The sequence below is a fragment of the Mangifera indica genome, chromosome 8, assembly GCF_011075055.1.
Source record: "Mangifera indica cultivar Alphonso chromosome 8, CATAS_Mindica_2.1, whole genome shotgun sequence".
In the NCBI taxonomy this organism is placed as follows: Eukaryota; Viridiplantae; Streptophyta; class Magnoliopsida; order Sapindales; family Anacardiaceae; genus Mangifera; species Mangifera indica.
The window spans coordinates 2,635,134-2,654,678 of record NC_058144.1 but is presented as its reverse complement, the minus strand read 5'-3'; the positions used below and the strand labels follow the sequence as shown (position 1 = coordinate 2,654,678).

Below are 19,545 nucleotides of genomic sequence, written 5' to 3'. Positions count from 1 at the left end.
ATTATGTAATTCTGTTCAAATGGCAACCCAAGGACGAAATAAAAAAACTCAGCTCAAGTCCACGTTGTTCATTTGCACTAATGTCTATGTTTTCTAACAATTCAAGGACCCTTTTAGCCCACGGGCTAGGCTATTGATTGAGTCATTATATGAATATTAATTAATTTGAAACTTTGATGTCTCAGACAATGCCTTCCCCGCACTTTCTTGAAAGGCAAACATACTAATTGAGTAACAAGGCTGCATTACACACAAAACTTCTAAAATCTCTCGAAACAAATTATATAAAACTTCCCTACCAAACCCAAGTTAGACTTCCAAGCCAAGTTCCAACTGTTTTAAAATATAAACTTCCCTAGTCTTATGCATGTATATAAAAATCGTTTCAAGTTATGCTATTACAATGTGCTTCCATCCTAGTTTTTCTTACCATACTCTCTCCATACCATGACTCTCAGTGTAATCAGATCAAATCGCAGCCTTGCGAGGCCGGCTGAACACACACCATCTGGAATATTGGACCTATCAGCCATCGATAGAATTCCAGTTCTTAGATGCAATGCTCGAACGTTACATGTGTTTAGACACGGCGGCCTTGAGGCAGCTCAAGTCATAAGAGGAGCTTTGTCCAGGGCTTTGGTTCCATACTATCCGCTTGCAGGAAGGCTAAAGGAGTCAAACCAAGGTGAACTTCAAATTGATTGTTGTGGAGAAGGAGCTTGGTTTGTTGAGGCATCTGCCAATTGTACCCTGGATTCTGTCGATTACTTCAATGATGTTTCATCCATCCCGTATGATGAGCTACTTTCTGATTCTGTCCCAAAAACCGATGGCATGGAACCGCTTGTTCAAATGCAGGTAGCATATTTAACAGTCAATTCAATTATATTATTTTGGACGGCAAATTTTAATCTCGAATCTGTATCCAGGTGACACAATTCACATGTGGTGGGTTTGTGGTTGGCCTAACGTTCTGCCATGCTATATGTGATGGCCTAGGAGCCGCACAATTCCTAAATGCTGTTGGGGAGATGGCAAGAGGCCTTGAGCATCCCAGCATAGCACCCGTTTGGCATAGGGATTTTTTCCCATTACAATCTCAACTAGAAGATTCCACTCAATCACCAAATTTTCCACCACCACTGCCAAGTTACCAGCTAAAGCATGCCAACATAGACATTTCCACGGATCACATCAGCCAGCTGAAGCAACAATTTCATGAATCAGCGGGCCAAACTTGCTCCGCCTTTGAAATTGTAGCTGCCACTTTTTGGAGACAGAGAACACGAGCAGTAAACTTTGAGAACAAAACTGAAGTGAAGCTTGTTTTCTTTGCAAATTGCCGCCAACTCTTGGACCCTCCTTTGCCTAAAGGTTTTTATGGCAACTGTTTCTTTCCCGTGACAATCACAACTTCAAGTGAATGGCTTACACAAGCAACAATGGTGGATGTGGTAAAATTGATTCAAGAAGCAAAGTCTAAGCTACCTTTTGAGTTTTCTGAATATATAAATGGAGATTATGCAAGGAACGGTGAGGACCCATTTGCACCACCTCTAACTTACACCACATTGTTTATATCAGAGTGGGGTCGACTTGGATTCAATCAGATTGACTATGGATGGGGGCCACCTGTACACGTGGTGCCAATTCAAGGGTCTAGCATCATACCTGTTGGGATTGTGGGGTCACTTCCTTTGCCCAATGTAGGCATCCGTTTGATGACGTGGAGTGTTGAGGAGGCCCACCTCCAGCCCTTCATCCATCTCATGACGACACCAATTTGATTTTATTTGTATATCTACTCAATTACTCTCTTCTTAATTGTTGGTTTGACATTTTGAATTTCAATAATCAAAATGTAATAAACAAGTGCAATTAATTAATAACAAAATTCATACCGGCCCAGCCATTATAAAATTGTTCGAGTTTCATCAAGATCAGAGCTTCGGTATTTTTCACTTTGGATATTTTTGTGTTGTTCAGATTAGCAACTAGTGGCTACAGCTGTTAATTAGGCCTATTAAATCGGATTAGACTTGTTTAAATTTGGACTCATAAAACAATTCGAGCTAGAGCTTAAGATTTTTTGTTTTGGCTTGATTCATTAAAATTGTTAATCAGGCCTGTTAAATCAGTTAGACTTGTTCAAGTTTAGATTCTTAAAAAGGTTTAGATTCAAGATTAAAGATATTTTGTATTGGCTTGATTCATTAAAATTTTTTAGATTTCAGATTTGTTTGGAACTTTTTTTAAGTCTATTTTATAACTTTTAGAATCTTCGAAAACACTTTTATAATTTCTTAATAGATTTGAAAATCTGACAAATTCATTTGATCTATAATGAATTTTCAGGTCTATCAGATTCTAAGTTTGAATAACTTTTATTTAACCTAAGTTTAATAATTTAATAGACACATTTTTTTGCCCAAATCAGTCTTAACCCTAAATTTTGTTTGGTATGAAACTACATTTTTTGAACCAAATAACCAGACCTTAATCTTGTCCGACTCAATTGGCGGTCCATGGTTGCAGTAGCGCGGTGCAGGCACACCCATCAGGGCAAGAAAGCCATATAAAGATATGATCCTGGATCAAATAACGCGCCGATGAATAAGGAAGAGGCCTAATTTTAGGTCCATTATAGCTGAGCCCATTTTGTGGTTGCTATGTCTCATTGTTCTAGTTTTGGGGCGTTAGTGTGATGACAACAGTGCGTAAGCAAAACGTATTTTGCATTAATTGGGAAGAAAGAAAAATCTGCATTGTTCACCTTCTCCAGAAGACAAAGACATGAAGCGGAAAGTTAAAGGTTCCTACGTAATTATCATAAATTTAATTCGTGAAAGATGCATACAAACAAGAAGAAAACTTATTTTTCAGGAATGTTTGTTTTTAAATAAGCTGTTTAAATATAGATTAGAGTGTGATGGAAGAACACAAACTGTGCTGCCTGGCTTTCGCACTTTTTAGTATAGAAACGTGCTGTAAGCAAGCTGATTTACGTGGATGAAAATTGTACACATGAACAGATATTAGGGTTGGTGCCGGGTGAGGTTGGTTGCCTCCCCATGCTCCACACACCTCACCAAAGTCAAGATTGAATGACAGAACTTAATATTCGAATTAAAACAATGATATGTATTACCACTTAAATATATAAATAAATATATATTTGATGTATGTCATTAAATGAATTGTGTACTCAGTATTTTATTGTTCAAATTATAAGGAATATATGGGCATGTGGATACAAAGTCATCCTCCACCCAAATCAATAACTCCATTTCTTCAGGAGAATTATATAGCTTTGACTGCTATCTCCAAATTACAAAGCAACAGCTCGGTGGGATGATTTGGGTGCCCTTTAAGATCCTTCAAAGTTGGATGTGTCGGCTTGTTACTTTCTGGGAAGATGGAGTACTGCAAATGTGGTGGGCAGTTGAGAATCAGACTGCTCTTATTGAGAAAAAATCATTATATAAAGGTTGATCAATGAGTGAAAATTATAAATTATTAAAATGATATGCATATCCACCAAACCTTATCTATGTATTCCAGCCTGACAGGCTTTCAGAATTAGCTCATTCTTGTGGCTTACGCTTAACAGAACATCATGATTCCAAGCATTGACCATTCATTCTTTATCAAACAGTGCTTAAACCACTGACTTAGCAGTCAAAAAATTTCTCAAGTGAGTTTCTTTAAAGTGTTTTCTGGCCTTCATTTTTTTTTCTTAAACATTTATTTGAATTAATAGTGATACTTGATATAAAGTCTGCAATTATATGGCCACCTTGTAGCTTGTTTATCAATTAAACTTTTGGTTTTGTCTTTATCAATGGAGACTGTAGTATCTACCACATAGTTTAATATTTAAGCAATGGAAGTAGAAGATTTTCTCTGGAGATGGAGACATAAAGAAGCATTTGGATAGATTATAAAAAGAAGAAGAAGACAGAATCAACAGTTCCTCCTTTGACTTCCGAGCAAGACTTGCTGGCATTAAAACTAATTAAAACTTTGTTAATTGCTGAGCCTCCTAGAGCCAAAGAAAACTAGTGGAAACAGCCATGAAACCAACCCTCAATAGTTTTCTCTCTTCGGTCTTTTTAATAATCAAATATCGTTCTTTTATACCGCTACCAGAGAAAGTATAGCCATTACAAAATCTAGCTGATTTTTTATATATTAGTATCTAATACAATGTCTGTAAGATTTTTAATTATTATTATTGCTATCCTATTCCATTTATTCTGGAGCCTTCCTTATATCAATCATCTCGTCTCTTTCGGTACAGAAGAATGTCTTTTTCAAGGTTCACAATTGATTGTTAAGGATTTGAGGTTCCTGTCTTACTGATGTGAAAATCTAAAACTTATCTTAAAAATGATGTTAAATTGAATTTATGAAAGGTAAAAATATCTCAACAACCGCTTTGTTTTTATTCAATTCAAAAGGGTAGTGTATGTTATTGCTTAAGCAAACAAAAGGCCAATCTTCTTCATGGGTTTTCGTTTTGAATATTGTTTGTAGGGAGAAGGGTGGTTGCTTTAGCTTCTTATTGTGATTCCATGTAAATCCATCCATTCCCAGAAGCGCATCTTTATTTAGTGTACTTTGTTGTCTTGTTTTTCACTCACAAACCGAATACAAAACCAGAGATGAAGCAAGATAAAAAAAAATCGATAAAATAAAATTTGGTGTTCAGTCTCTGTTATTGTAACCTGAAATATATCTCAAAGTTCTATATGTAAATATATAGTTTCGATTGAGAATAAGTTATAACAAACTCATATGCCATTATATATTTCTCAGAGACGTATGGGAATACAACAGGGTGGGAGGTGAATTAAATATTAGACTATTGTTGACGGAAATTTTAAAACCCTTGCTTTTCACCAATCTGTGGATTCATTTCTTTTGGGTGAATAGTTGGAGCATATTGCTGAAGCACAATGCTTCTTATTCAAGTAAATGCAAATTGCATTTGTTTTTAAACGTCTAAAGAACTGTTGAAAACGCAAAGCACCCACAAAAATTTTAAGTGTTTTAAGCCCTGAAACTGCTCACTCCATCTAACATTTGTCATCTTCTGGTAGGTAAAGCTGATCAATAGATTTTTTCTTTTTCTCTCTTTTCCACTTTTGGCAGATGGCTTGTGTTCATGTAATCTTTTTGATGCATAAGGTCATCTAATTATTTGTTCATGATGCTTGCATCGGAAAAAGTCTAAACATGTTCCTATGTTAAACATGTCAGCAGGTTGCAGAGATCTTTTCTGTCAAAAGCAGATAAAACTTTCAGTGCATCTTACTGTTTTTATTATTATCTTGAGGCATTGTGTAAATGCTACGGTGGGAAAACCTGGTTTTAGATTTCAGGTTTTGCTTTCTTTTGCTTTTTCTTCTGTTTTCTAGATTCAACTGTTGTTTGAGAGAGGAAACTCAAACAATGAACCAACACTTTGCTTTTGACATCTCTGTTTTTGTTAGCGGTTTGTTGAAATGGTAACATGATCAGTTTTCCATTATTTTGGTTTTGATCAATAGCGTGTTTTTACTTCTGTTTAAACTGATTAACATGCTTATATTGTAGCATTATAAATTTTTATTGGATTTGTATCTTCTTGTTTAGGTGTTGCCTTTCTTCTTGGAAGAGATCTTAATTTTTTTTTCCTTTATCTTATATTAATTATGGTTAATTACTGTTGTCTGCTTTACTTTCTAATTCTTATATGTTAATCCTTCTGTAGATTTAAGGAATATTGGGTTTCTTCTGGAAATTCTGCTGCCAATATATTTCAACCCTTCAAACTCAAAGCGTATCCATCAAAATTTCGTCCTCGTATCTAGTCCTTGATTATTAGTATTCAAAATCTGCCCATTTATTTAGCACTTTGGGTCATGTTGCTGATATTCGAGTATTAATGGTGTGATGCAGCTTGTTTGAAGTTAAAATATTCTGATAGTAGTAGTCGACAGAACTAGCAACTTGGTGCCAGAAGAATGGCTTCTGAGAATGGCGATTCCCATTTTAATGAGGCCACCACGTCAAGAAGCAAAGAAGACACGAATAAAGGCTCCAACATGAATGGGGGCCAACAAGAGTTGGAGAAGAGCAAGGAAAAAGAGGCCGTTAACAAGGTTCCGTTTCGCAAGTTGTTCGCATTTGCAGATTTTACTGATGCAATCCTGATGATTATTGGCTCAATTGGAGCTATAGGAAATGGCTTATGTATGCCTCTCATGACAATACTATTTGGCGACTTGACTGACTCTTTTGGACAAAACCAAAATAGCAACGAAGTGGTTGATGCAGTTTCCAAGGTAGAAAAATGCTGCTTGAGTTATTAATGTTAATAAACTCTTTTGCCGCAATAGGGGTTTATGGGCACAGTTTCTAATTAACCTCCTGCAAACTCTTTAGGTCTCTCTGAAGTTTGTGTACTTGGCAATTCTTTCTGCAGTGGCAGCATTCATCCGTAAGACCATCTCATACTCGAAATCAGTACAAGTTTTATATTCATTGAGAAATAATTAACCCACAAGGGGAATGAAAAGTAAGAAACCTTCTTTTATTGTTTGTCAGAGGTGGCTAGCTGGATAGTCACAGGGGAAAGACAGGCTGCAAGAATAAGGAGCTTGTATCTGAAAACTATATTGAGACAAGATATTGCTTTCTTTGATAAAGAAACAAACACAGGTGAGGTAGTGTCCAGGATGTCTGGTGACACTGTTCTTATACAAGATGCAATGGGTGAGAAGGTATGATGCTTGCATTGAGCAAGAAAAAGCACATTGATTTTTTCACATGCCATCCCAAGCTAAGTCTTGTTTATTCTTTCAGGTGGGGAAATTTCTACAGCTCATATCAACTTTTATCGGAGGTTTTACTATAGCATTTATAAAAGGGTGGCTTCTCACCCTAGTAATGTTGAGCTCTATTCCTCCTCTTGCAATAGTTGGTGGAACCATGGCTTTGATGATATCCAAGATGTCATCCCGTGGACAAAATGCCTATGCAAAAGCTGCAACTGTGGTTGAACAGACAATTGGCTCCATCCGAACTGTATGTTTTAGGCAGAAGAACCATATATACTGTTTCAAACATTGGACTTTTCCTTCATAGAATTTTTCTGTCTTTTGTTTGTATTTTGGTTTAAAGTATAACAACAATTTGATTTTGATCTAGGTTGCATCGTTTACTGGGGAGAAACAAGCTATAAGTAATTACAACAAGTTCCTTGTTACCGCTTACAAATCTGGTGTTCATGAAGGCTTAGCTGCTGGACTTGGCCTCGGTCTACTTGTGGCAATAATTCATGGCAGTTATGCTTTGGCTGTATGGTTTGGTGGCAGGTTGATATTGAATGAAGGATATACAGGCGGGCGGGTACTTAATGTGATCATTGCTGTATTGACTGGTTCAATGTAAGTCCTGATTCAAAACTCTGGAGCTTTTGGTTTTTGGTTTGCTTATTGCATTGACAATATGGATGAATCAGGTCCCTCGGGCAGGCATCTCCATGTCTGAGTGCATTTGCAGCTGGCCAAGCTGCAGCATTTAAGATGTTTGAAACCATAAACAGGAAGCCAGACATAGATGCTTATGACACAAGAGGGAAAATATTGGATGATATTTATGGAGATATCGAGTTGCGGGATGTATTTTTCAGTTATCCTGCACGACCGGATGAGCTAATTTTCAGTGGATTCTCCCTTTCAATTCCAAGTGGGACAACTGCTGCTTTGGTAGGACAAAGTGGAAGTGGGAAATCAACAGTTATTAGTTTGATAGAGAGATTTTATGATCCACTAGCTGGTGAAGTTCTTATAGATGGCATTAACCTTAAAGAATTTCAGTTGAAATGGATTAGGGAGAAGATTGGTCTTGTCAGCCAGGAACCGGTGTTGTTCTTGGGAAGCATTAAGGATAATATTGCCTATGGAAAGGATGGTGCAACCAATGAAGAGATAAAAACAGCAACTGAACTTGCAAATGCTGCAAAGTTTATTGATAAACTGCCTCAGGTTGTATCTACTACTTAACTGGTTTTCAATGAAATATCTTAAGTGACTTATTTTTCCATACATCATGATTCCTAATTCTCATTTTTCATATAGGGACTAGACACCATGGTTGGTGAACATGGAACACAGTTGTCTGGCGGACAGAAACAGAGAATTGCGATAGCAAGAGCAATTCTGAAAGATCCTCGAATTTTACTGTTGGATGAAGCTACAAGTGCACTTGATATAGAATCTGAAAGGGTGGTGCAAGAGGCATTAGACAGGATAATGGTCAATCGGACTACTGTCATAGTTGCCCATCGTTTGAGCACGGTGAGAAATGCTGATATGATTTCTGTCATCCATGGAGGTAAAATAGTTGAAAAAGGTAATTCATTAATTCATATGGAGCTTTTGAAGTGTAGAGTTGAATCAAAATTTATTTGGAGCTTTTGAAGTTTATTATCTTTAATGAATTCAGGCACACATTCCAAACTACTGGAGGATCCTGAAGGAGCTTACTCTCAGCTTATACGGTTACAGGAAGTACACAAGGATTCAGAACAGATTATAGATGGCCAAAACAAATCAGAAATTTCTAAGGAATCCTTTAGGGTGCCTAGTCAAAGAATGTCCTTGTTGCGGTCTATCAGTCGAGGATCATCAAATGGAAATAGCAGTCGCCACTCATTCTCAATCTCATTTGGTATACCTGTTGGACACAATGTGGTTGATACTTCCAATGCGGATCTTGAAGACCCTCCTCTTCCAACAGAACCAGCTCCTGAAGTCTCATTTCAGCGCCTTGCCGGTCTCAACAAGCCAGAAATCCCAGTTATTTTACTTGGATCGATATCTGCTATTGCAAATGGCATGTTAATGCCAATTTTTGGTATACTAATTTCCAGTATAATTGAATCATTTTACAAGCCACGTGATGAACTGGAAAAGGGTACAAGGTTCTGGGCAATAATATTCGTGGTTTTGGGGATAGTGGCATTACTTGTGAATCCAGCCCAAACATACTTCTTTTCTATTGCTGGCTGCAAGTTAATCCAACGGATAAGGTCAATGTGCTTTGAGAAAGTGGTTCACATGGAGGTTGGTTGGTTTGATCAGCCTGAGCACTCAAGTGGAACAATTGGGGCAAGGCTATCAGCAGATGCAGCATCAGTGCGAGCTCTAGTTGGAGATGCACTGGCTCAGATTGTTCAAAACAGTGCATCAGCAGTGGCAGGCTTGGTCATTGCTTTTACTGCAAGTTGGCAGTTAGCCTTTATCATCCTTGCCATAATTCCTCTGATAGGAGTCACTGGATATTGTCAAGTAAAGTTCATGAAAGGATTCAGCGCAGATGCAAAGGTATCCTCTAAATCTAACTCTATTCTTTTTGTGGCAGCACCTGCTAAATTATAATATGTTCCTTTTAATATCAATATTTACAGAAGAAGTACGAGGAAGCAAGCCAAGTTGCCAATGATGCTGTTGGAAGTATAAGAACAGTTGCTTCTTTCTGTGCTGAGGAGAAGGTGATGCAACTATACAAAAAGAAATGTGCAGGTCCTATGGAAACTGGAATAAGGCAAGGGTTAGTCAGTGGAGCAGGATTTGGATTATCTTTCTTCTTGCTATTTTCTGTCTACGCAACCAGTTTCTATGCTGGAGCTCGACTTGTTGAGGCTGGCCAAACAAAATTCACAAATGTTTTTAGGGTATATTTCCAAAAGCTACAACTTTGTAAACGCTAGGTGTTTCAATCATACAAAGCCTTTAACTGTCTGTGTTGCAGGTCTTTTTCGCTTTGACCATGGCAGCCATGGGAATTTCACAAACAAGCTCCTTTGCTCCAGATTCCACAAAAGCTAAGGGTGCTGCTGCTTCCATATTTGCAATTATAGACCGCCAGTCAAAAATAGACTATAGTGATGAGTCTGGGACAACATTACAAAATATTAAGGGAGAAATAGAGCTTCGTCATATAAGCTTTAACTATCCTTTAAGGCCAGATGTTCAGATTCTTCGAGACCTCAGTTTGTCCATTCATGCTGGCAAGGTACTTACTGAATTATTATTGCAGTTTCCATCTCTTTGAAGCAATTGTGGAAAGGCAACAACAATCATAACCAAAATTATATATTGGTGTTAATTCTTTTATTAATTTCTTTTCAGACTGTTGCCCTGGCTGGAGAAAGTGGATGTGGAAAATCAACAGTGATCTCCTTGTTACAGAGGTTCTATGACCCTGATTCAGGCCACATTACACTTGATGGGGTTGAAATTCAAAAGCTCAAATTGAAATGGTTAAGACAGCAGATGGGATTAGTGAGCCAAGAACCAGTTTTGTTTAATGAAACAATCCGCGCCAACATTGCATACGGAAAGGAAGGGAATGCAACCGAAGCTGAAATTTTAGCCGCATCAGAATTGGCCAATGCCCACAAATTCATCAGCAGTTTACAACAGGTTAGAACACCATTGAAACATTATCCTGTGTTAACCAAAACTGGGAGCATGCATTCTCATTCAAATGCCAAATGCAGGGCTATGACACGATGGTCGGTGAGCGTGGAATCCAATTATCAGGCGGGCAAAAGCAACGAGTAGCCATTGCACGTGCCATTGTTAAAGATCCAAAGATATTACTATTAGATGAAGCTACTAGTGCACTTGATACTGAATCAGAAAAAGTGGTTCAAGATGCATTAGACCAAGTGATGAAGAATAGAACAACAGTTGTGGTGGCTCATCGTTTATCGACAATCAAGAATGCAGATGTGATTGCTGTGGTTAAAAATGGAGTTATAGTAGAGAAAGGAAAGCATGAGACTTTGATTAACATTGAAGATGGATTTTATGCCTCTCTAGTGGCAGTTCACTATAGCGCTGCAGCTTCATAAACAACTGTCTCTTCATATATGAAATTTTGGTGGACAAACATCTACTGTCCTCTCTTTTCCACTAAAGTTGTTTTTCTGTTTCCTAAGTTGTCGTTTTAGGGACTTGAGCATTTTAATGTATGCAATATATTGAATAGAATAAAAGGGCAAAGAAAGTTGCCTTGCATAATTTGTTTCTTCATTGTTAAATATGGAACTGCATATATAGTCAGATGGATAAATGAACTTGAGGCAGGAAGATCATTGTTGTTCCGAGCATAAACATCAATTGGTAAATTCTCTGGAGACCTGCAATTTGGAAGTCAATGAAAATAGATACAAAAATATTTTGAGAATTTTCATTTATGTTATACAGAAAAGTATCACATAACTTATCTAAAATATGAAAACACGTGTTAAAGAGAGAGGAGAAATGGCCAAGTCCTTTTGCATATTTATTTTGATCATTTTATTTAATTCTTACATCGACAAAACACCAAAAATATACTAGATATACTAGATATATATAACATCTCACATCATTAATTGATAAGATAATATGTGAATCTCTAAAGTGTCAATATGAGTTTTGAATTACAAAACTCAAAAGTAGAAGTGCCCTGTATCCAAAACTGACTATACCTAGAGGCCGAATACCACACCAACATGAGTCCTTAAAGGGCTAAACAAGTATGCAGACATGACTGCATGGTAGAGAAAGGAAAGCCTTTTATTTTTTAAACTAACGCAGGTTTTATGCCTCCCAAGCAGCGGTTCGAGGAAGTAGTCCTTCAACTTCTTTAGATTCCCTATGAATTTCTTCTGCAAATTACACCATACTGCTTGTATGAATCATTCTAATGGCTCTTATATGGATTACCACGAATGCTAGATATTTCTAACATTTTGAATGATACAATATCTAAGGTCTATGACTTTGAAAAACTAAATAAAAAACTCATTACTGCCCGTATATGAGAAAAAAAAGAAATACTAATCACCTTCTTCACTTTCATCACTGTATGTAACTAGACATGCTTTTGCTACATCATTTGACTTATCAGTGTCACTGTTAGATATTTTCACTGGGTCTGGTGATTTTTCTGTATTAACATCAGGTGTTTTCACCATATCTGAGGGTTCTTCAACACTTCCATGATCTATCTTTGCTTTCTTTGATTGTGGCTTGACTTTTATTATCATGCCTATCGGACGAGTGGGTGCATTTTTCCTCCCAGCTGATTTTTGTTCCTGGAATCAGAATTAAGATGCAATGAGAAAGAATCAACACCAAAACTTAGACAATACCATCATATACATTTGCATACAGATCAGTGGCTAAACAATTTTACATCACAGGACCAAGCCATTCCAACAAATATAAGGCTCCACCTAATTTATAACTCAATGAGGCTAATTCTGCATCAGTTATTAATTGCAACAGTTCCTGGAAGTAAGTGAACTTGCACACACTAAGAAGTTGTCAAGCAAAATAACAGGAACATTAGAATACGAACCTGGACCACAGGAGCAGGGGTTGTCTCCTTCAGTTCACGTACAATAGTTGATTGTGCTGCTACCGCTGCCTGAAAAAGAAACAACATAAATCATGCAGCTGCTTATGACCATTAAAAATATTAGTGTTAGTATTCTGTTAGACCACTTATTAAGCAAGTCTGCCGAAGGAAGAAAAAGTTGAAAGCAGGGGAAAAGTGCTAAGGAATGGATTGGAATCAGTTAAAAAAGGGTATGAAAGATTGGCACACATGGCAGCTGGAGATGGGAAGCCGGCTAAGAAGCAAATCAACATATAACAGACAAAGGAGAAAGAAAGGGAAGGAGGATTTTAGAAGTCAAGCTGAAATTTGGGGGCTCCGGCCTGGGAGGATCTGGCACCTTTGTTGCCAGAATATTTCATCTGTTTTGTGTTGAACTTTGTTACTTTGAATAATTGTTCATGGTTCGAACATTATATGGTTTTCTGGGTTAACAATGAAGTGTTTCTGCTGGAACATTGCTGTTCTTGTTGCTTGTTCTTGTTGGAATATAGCTGAGTGTTTGGAAGTGTTGTGGCTGGACTGATTAACTGTGATACAAAGGCAGTAGAGTGCAGGGAATATTCTTGGAGATGAAGCCATTAGAGAGTGCACCAAACCAGGTATAAATCATGTTCATACACTGCTGAAGAGCACATTTACTTTTGTAGACAAACCAGATGGTGTTAATCCAGCACAAAAAAAAGGAAAACCAGGGCTACAAATATTAGCTGGTTCTAAATTTTTTTTGGATTGAACATATAATAATATCCAACCTACAAAATTATGCATCCACATAGGAACATAAAGCAGAACATGTAGTAAATTTCTTAGCAATATCAGTTTTAATCATTAACTGATAAAAATTCAGATCGGTTAGAAAATTACTTGGAAACTCCGAAGCTGTTGGGCCTCTTCATCTGCCACTTGTCGCTCATATTCCCTTCTAGACTGCAACAAAATATATACACATAAATAACAGAGAAATTATAAAGGCATAAATGAGTTTGGATGTCTGTCTAAAAAGATATTGTTGAGCAAGAAGGAAACTTGCTTCCAACTTTATATCTTTGAAAACATTCAGCTTGCACATCACTTGTAAGAACCCAAAATAATCAAAAATTATGGACCAAATGTCAACTAAACATGACAACATGTCTAACTGGGCATTAGCAGATTAAGTTACCAGTAAAGACTCTCTGAATGAAAAAATCATCACATTTCTAGAAGAATTATATAACTCAAAGTATTCTCACCGTCTCCCATTTATCAAGGAACTCAGTTTCGTCTTCATCCAAGGCTTTGGGAGGTCCTGCAATAAGTTAAGTGATCAGTCTCCATTCCACCTTGCAAGTTAATGTTCAAAACCGTAAACTATGCATAAATTCTATTTGCTTTGCAGTAATGTAGTCAGACTATGACCCATTCATATGGTTATTCAAAAACATGGCCATCAAATTATATGTTCCTTACAAACAAGGATCCTCGACACACCAGATCACATAAAATGACATGCAGAAAAATATATAAAAACATGCAAAACTGACTTTGACTGGCAATATCGCTCCAAGTTAAAAATTGCACACACTTACTATGCTTGAAGCGTTCATTAAATTCTGCATCCTTTTTGTCTTTGTTCTCCTTCAAAATCTATATCAAGTGAAAAAACATACCATTATAAATCAAAAGGCACATTTCTCCAATGAAAATTGATGAGACAATGTTGTAATGCAATCAACAATTCTGTAGAATCCAAAAATCCCCAGTGATTAACACTAGTCTAAAATGCTAAAATCTTGGGCAAGTGTAGCAAACCAACATTTTTTGAAGAACAAAAATTCTTAAACAGAATCAAAATAAAACATATTAGCATGAAAGTGAAAGGTTTTATAGAAAAATGAAGTGAGCAAACCTCGAAGAGAGGCCTATCTCTCTGGGCAGTACCATCCTCAACTCGTTCACCCCTTGCTCTTTTTGCTTGATCCAACTGTCACAGTTAGTCCACCAAACGCACAATTAACAATCTAGAAAATAATAATTAGGGTTTCCAGAGAAGTTATAATTTAAGGTTAATTAAAATTTGAAATACCTGATCCTCGGATACAAAATTCATCAACCTAATCGGACGGGTAAATTCTTCGGCCATTTTGAAAATCAGATTAATTCAGTTAACTAGTTCCCAATCAATAACGGCATCAAAGCTTCAAAATTAACAAGCAGAGTCAAGTGTTTGCATTCGGTGCTGCATGTGACTCAGGCGTATCATGTGAATACACATCCATAACCGATGTCCGTTTGATTTGTAACTAAGAATTCCCTTGCCACGTGGTAGAAGATGCCTGCTTTCAGAACATCTGCGAGCCGGGCTCCTTCAAATAATGGGCCTAAAATTGGTCTGGTAAGTCCAATTCAATTAACGTCCAACTTAGATCTTTTTGAAAATAAAATGATCCGCCAGCTGGCAGCCACATGGGTAAATCTTAACCGTCCACTTTCGTGATGATAATCGTACCGCTTATATTAAATTAAAAAGCATTTCAAAACCGAAAAGGAGTGTGGCGAACTGAAATTATCACGAGCGGGCAGGTGCTAAACAAAAGTTTCTCCACGTCAGCGTTACCTGCACTTTCACCAATGAGATATTGCCACGTGATATGGCAGTTACTTCCAATCTCTCTCTCTTTCATTCCGACTCAAATCGGTTAAGAAAGAACTACAAATATTACGTCATGTCGACACAGGGTGTACGGCCTTTGAAGGAAGCAATGGAGATGACGAGGGCGTCGAGGATTGCTCAACACTCGCTTCTAAGTTTTCCTTTCCATAGCAGTGAGCGGTTTGCGACCAAGTGCCTTGTGGGTATTGGAGATTTCAATGTTTCAGAGAGTCCCAGAAGGCCTTTGGTGCGATTGAATTGTCAGTTTTCTGATTCTGGACATCAACAGTACTATGTGTCGGCTATCAAACAATTCAAGAAGAAAGAGAAGCAAAACAATTCTGAAATTAAGCTCGTCAAGAGGAAATTGAAGTTTATAAGAAGATTGTCGAATGAATTGTCCTTGTTTTCGCTTGAGACCTCCGGCATTGAGAATAGAAATAGTTTGGTGGATGAAGAAAAGATTTCGGTAAGAAATGAACTTGCTTCCTTTGAGTTTTGATGCTTCAGCTTCTTCGTTTAGCTTTATTTATTTATTTAATTTTTGGTCATATGTTTTACGGACTATATCTAAAACTGCTTGATTAAGTTTTGATTATAGTAGATGACGGTATTGTTACGCTCTACTAAAGCAAATGTAATGTCTGGTATAGTACGGGGTTGGGCGTATAATCTTGCGTATCTGCTCAATTGGAAAATCAGCTACTTTATTAATTCTACTTCTCTGCTCGACCAATTCTTATGTACTACATACTACATACAAATAAATAATGTCATCAGTTGTCTTCAATGTAGGGAGCGGTAGAGGTTCTTAAAGCACAGTTGCAACAGCTGAGATCAGAGCAAAAGGAGTTGAAGAGAACGATGAAACAGAAGAAAGTCCAGATTAAGGCTACCTTGGAAAAAACAAAAGGAAAGAGCAAATCTGAGTCATCATCAAGTTCATCATCCGAGTCCAGCGACACTGAAAATGGAGAGGTGATTGACACAATCCGCTTGAGAAGTAATGATGTTCTCAAACAATTAAAACACAGTGAAGCAGAACAAAATACGAAAGGAGCAACGTCAGGTACACATGGCTCACTGGTTCAACAGGAGAAGTCAGAGGAAACGCTGGGAATTGTAGATATGAATTCTCAAAATCATAGGACTGGGGGTGACTGCAGCAGCTCTAGTGGCTGCAATAACGAGCAAACAGAAAGCATTGCAGAGCGGACATCGGCCAAGAAAATAGAGGTTTGCATGGGTGGCAAATGTAAAAAATTAGGAGCAGAGGCTTTGTTGCAAGAATTTGGAGGTAAGCTTGGCACAGAATTTGCTGTGTTGGGGTGCAAATGTATGGGGAAATGCAAGGATGGTCCTAATGTAAGGGTTGCCAATACTCCCCATGGAGATGAAGCGATGAGGACGCTGAGACCTTCAGTTAGTTCTTTATGCATTGGCGTTGGTTTGGAAGATGTGGACGTGATTCTTGCAAATATTCTTTGCAAAGACATGAATAACAATTATGGGATGGCCCTTTCTTGACAATACCTTCTACTGAATTGGAGCTGTTAAGATGAGCTTTCAGAACGGTTTTATTGCCTCCTGAGTTCAAATCTCACCTTCACAGCTTCACTGATATGTTAGTCAAAATATTGATGCGAATAATTAATGTTTATATATTTTACATCTGTCATTTCGAGGGTGACAAGACTTAAATCAATTTTACCATCGCACCATCAATGCAGGTCATATAAATTTATCTCCTATAGACTATAGTACAGTTTCTCCGAAGCAATTCCTAACTATGCAACTGTTACTATAAATTGAAAAGATTTAGGTTGAACCATCTCCTAAAAATGTTTATGAAGCATCCCTGCAAAAACAAACTAATAACACAGAATGGAGCTGTCTTATAGATATAGATGTAAAATATATATTCAAGCAAAGGCAGCTGAAACTACTTAAAAATGCCAACCTGCATATAATTATTGTCATCAATACAGAGATGGAAATAACAAGGCTCCACCAAGTAGCACATTGTGTCAGTGCAGGAAGGTTTGCAGGGTAACTTGTAAGTTCAGTAAAAGAACATATAACAGCCTAACTTAGCAAGGGTGTGGAGGGTTCGAAGTTCTGTCATGCGAAAACCAAGACAGGCAAAATAACTGATGAATCAGATGTTAGTCCCCAATATACTGCCGATCTGTTTACATCCAACTGTCAAAAAGGAAACATAGAAAGATCAGTAAAGATACTTCAGATGGTCATCACATACAGTCTGTAAATTACACCTTAGAAGCTCACATTAATCCACACATATGACAAATGCAAACAAACAGACTAAAAAACAAACTCATAATACCCAAGGATCCTCCACAATAAAACTTGAGGTTTGATTGTCTGTGGGATTCAAGTTTGATCTCATGAATCAAGACAAATCTAATGACTTATTCCGCATCAAATGAGAAACAATAAGCCGTGGCTACAGGGAATGGTATTCAGCTCATTAGAGTCCTCGCTACTTGAGACGGAATTCAGTTAATGGAGAAAGAGCCATTTTATTCAGTAATACTATGGCATGTAGTGTAGGTTTGCGGAACAATCTTAAAAGTTTATTGGCTATGCCAATATGAAAAGCAGAGATTTCTAAGTGAAAATGCAGAAGAAACCAGAACTAAAGTATTCATTGTTGCTTCATTAATGTCTAATGAAATTTGCCAAGAAATCTTTTCTGCAATTAATCAAGTCCTTAGAGATATAAATTTAAATCTAGTAGATTTACAAATCACAAAATCAGAGCACAGTAACAGATTATGCTCATATATTTAACACACAACTCTAAGGCAGGATGAAGATCATACCTCATTCTTTTACTCTGTCAAAAGCATTTTGCAAACTTGTTTCTTGTCAACAAGGCTATTTATCGCATTCATAAACTTCTCATAATCCTCCAATGAATTATAAACCTGATAAGAAATCCTGGCATACCCAGTTATAACCCCATCCTTGTCCCTAGCACAACACTCACAATTATCCTTTGGTGGCTGATAATAGATAGGGACCTCAACCCCAAAATGAACCCTCAAATGCCCCCTCAACCTCAAAGCATCCTCCTCACTCAAAATCCTTAATCTTGAAGGTAAGCCAACCATAATCATCCCTGCACACAGCTCAGGTGGCGAGCCAAGGTTTGTTCCCCAAGACTCAGCTAACATTTTCCCCATCTTCAGTACTTGCTTGTGGTTTCTTGTCATGATCCCATCAATTCCCCCTTCAAACCTACGCACAAACTCCATAGCTGAAGGTACTACGAGCTGCGCACTGTAATCTCTGGTACCAATCCATGAACTCTCTATTGGCAATCCATTGCCAAATTCATGAGAAACCACAGGGTGATGCATACCAGTGGATACATCTGATTTTCGACAGTACAAAAATGCAACCGATGGTGGGCAAAAAAACCATTTGTGCAAGTTACTAACATAGAAGTCAGCTCCAATTTCTTTAACATCAATTTTCACACTACCTAAAGCATGTGCCGCGTCTACAAAAACCTGTTCAACACCTTCCTCTCGACAAATTTTAACCAATTTACTAACAGGAACGACAACACATGGCATTGACGTAATATGATCAATTATCGCTAACCGAACTTTTTTGCCGTTCTCTTTGCCCTTCTCCAGACCTTTCCTAAATTCTCTGATAATTTCTTCCTCCGAAATCAGCGGGAAAGGTAACTGAACTTCGACTATTGAGCCGCCAGCACGCATGACGTAAGCTTGGATAGATTTCTTGACGGCCTGGAATGCGCAGTGGAGCATTAAGATGGTGTCGTTTTTATTGAACTTCCCTTCAGCGAACCCACGTCCGATTTGTTGAAGGACGATGGCGGTAGCGGTAGTAGCATTATCGACAAGGGAGATTTCATCCACGTGATCAGCGTTAACGAGGTCTTTGATGAGGGTACGGGAGTGCAATATTCCCTTTCGCAGAGTGTTGAAGTAGAAATCGTCAGGCTGTTGAAGGAACTTCTGTTGCCAATTTTGCTGTGAAGCAAGCACGGACTTGGGACAGCTCCCGAAGCTGCCGTTGTTAATACGGGAGATGCCGGGCTGGTGGTGCGAGAACTCGTCGCGGATTTCAGGTTCGGATATGAAGCGGGTTAGTTTAGGTTTCTTGGAGACGCAGCGGCCGTCGTAGTGGGCGAAATCGCCGTTGGGAGAATCTTCGTGGTCCATGTCTGAATTGGAACAAGTTAGGGTTTTCGAAACGGAGACGGCATGATTGTCTCCAACTTTCTGAGCGTAGGGATAACTGTGTGCAGTGCACTGGGTGTGGGTCCGCGTGAGTGAAATTTATGCGGCGTCATCGTTGTTCGGAAAATTGTATTTGTACACATTATTTTATTACAGCCGTCGGATTTAGTAAACCTTGCGCTGTGAACTTGTGATTACCTTGGCAATATTTAACTATTGAATATG

The 19,545-nt window shown here is 37.9% G+C and overlaps 5 protein-coding genes across 13 annotated transcripts; 3 read left to right on the top strand and 2 right to left on the bottom strand.

Moving 5' to 3' along the window:
• The first annotated feature begins 202 nt into the window (after nucleotides 1–202).
• LOC123224193 (acyl transferase 4) lies at nucleotides 203–1,894 on the top strand. Its single transcript, XM_044647787.1, has 2 exons — nucleotides 203–858; nucleotides 930–1,894. The coding sequence occupies exons 1-2, from the start codon at nucleotides 448–450 to the stop codon at nucleotides 1,785–1,787; spliced, it is 1,269 nt and encodes a 422-aa protein (XP_044503722.1). The 5' UTR covers nucleotides 203–447; the 3' UTR covers nucleotides 1,788–1,894.
• Nucleotides 1,895–4,636: 2,742 nt separating this feature from the next.
• On the top strand, nucleotides 4,637–11,078 carry LOC123223798 (ABC transporter B family member 11-like). Of its 8 annotated transcripts, none has more exons than XM_044647173.1 (14): nucleotides 4,638–5,098; nucleotides 5,756–5,824; nucleotides 5,944–6,329; nucleotides 6,430–6,484; nucleotides 6,592–6,767; nucleotides 6,850–7,071; nucleotides 7,195–7,433; nucleotides 7,508–8,033; nucleotides 8,127–8,400; nucleotides 8,494–9,374; nucleotides 9,458–9,724; nucleotides 9,802–10,065; nucleotides 10,182–10,475; nucleotides 10,553–11,078. In XM_044647173.1, exons 3-14 carry the CDS (start codon nucleotides 6,009–6,011, stop codon nucleotides 10,907–10,909), a joined length of 3,876 nt encoding a protein of 1,291 aa, XP_044503108.1. In that variant the 5' UTR covers nucleotides 4,638–5,098; nucleotides 5,756–5,824; nucleotides 5,944–6,008; the 3' UTR covers nucleotides 10,910–11,078. The 8 variants fall into 8 exon arrangements, with proteins under 8 accessions (XP_044503109.1, XP_044503108.1, XP_044503103.1 ...); XM_044647168.1 differs by adding an exon at nucleotides 5,263–5,384 and having other exon boundaries at nucleotides 5,756–6,329; XM_044647170.1 differs by lacking the exon at nucleotides 4,638–5,098 and adding an exon at nucleotides 5,177–5,384.
• On the bottom strand, nucleotides 11,013–14,717 carry LOC123223802 (PSME3-interacting protein). Of its 2 annotated transcripts, none has more exons than XM_044647178.1 (8): nucleotides 14,513–14,717; nucleotides 14,336–14,410; nucleotides 14,016–14,073; nucleotides 13,680–13,735; nucleotides 13,312–13,374; nucleotides 12,406–12,474; nucleotides 11,890–12,139; nucleotides 11,013–11,197 (listed from the first exon to the last, which is right to left on the bottom strand). In XM_044647178.1, the coding sequence occupies exons 1-8, from the start codon at nucleotides 14,567–14,569 to the stop codon at nucleotides 11,118–11,120; spliced, it is 708 nt and encodes a 235-aa protein (XP_044503113.1). In that variant the 5' UTR covers nucleotides 14,570–14,717; the 3' UTR covers nucleotides 11,013–11,117. The 2 variants fall into 2 exon arrangements, with proteins under 2 accessions (XP_044503113.1, XP_044503114.1); XM_044647179.1 differs by lacking the exon at nucleotides 11,013–11,197 and adding an exon at nucleotides 11,412–11,710 and having other exon boundaries at nucleotides 14,513–14,716.
• Nucleotides 14,718–15,093: 376 nt separating this feature from the next.
• LOC123223801 (diacylglycerol O-acyltransferase 3-like) lies at nucleotides 15,094–16,784 on the top strand. The gene is made up of 2 exons (XM_044647177.1): nucleotides 15,094–15,548; nucleotides 15,875–16,784. The coding sequence occupies exons 1-2, from the start codon at nucleotides 15,153–15,155 to the stop codon at nucleotides 16,604–16,606; spliced, it is 1,128 nt and encodes a 375-aa protein (XP_044503112.1). The 5' UTR covers nucleotides 15,094–15,152; the 3' UTR covers nucleotides 16,607–16,784.
• A 170-nt stretch (nucleotides 16,785–16,954) lies between these two features.
• LOC123223800 (L-cysteine desulfhydrase) lies at nucleotides 16,955–19,445 on the bottom strand. Its single transcript, XM_044647176.1, has 2 exons — nucleotides 17,926–19,445; nucleotides 16,955–17,281 (listed from the first exon to the last, which is right to left on the bottom strand). The coding sequence occupies exon 1, from the start codon at nucleotides 19,300–19,302 to the stop codon at nucleotides 17,935–17,937; it is 1,368 nt and encodes a 455-aa protein (XP_044503111.1). The 5' UTR covers nucleotides 19,303–19,445; the 3' UTR covers nucleotides 16,955–17,281; nucleotides 17,926–17,934.
• Between the last annotated feature and the right edge of the window lie 100 nt (nucleotides 19,446–19,545).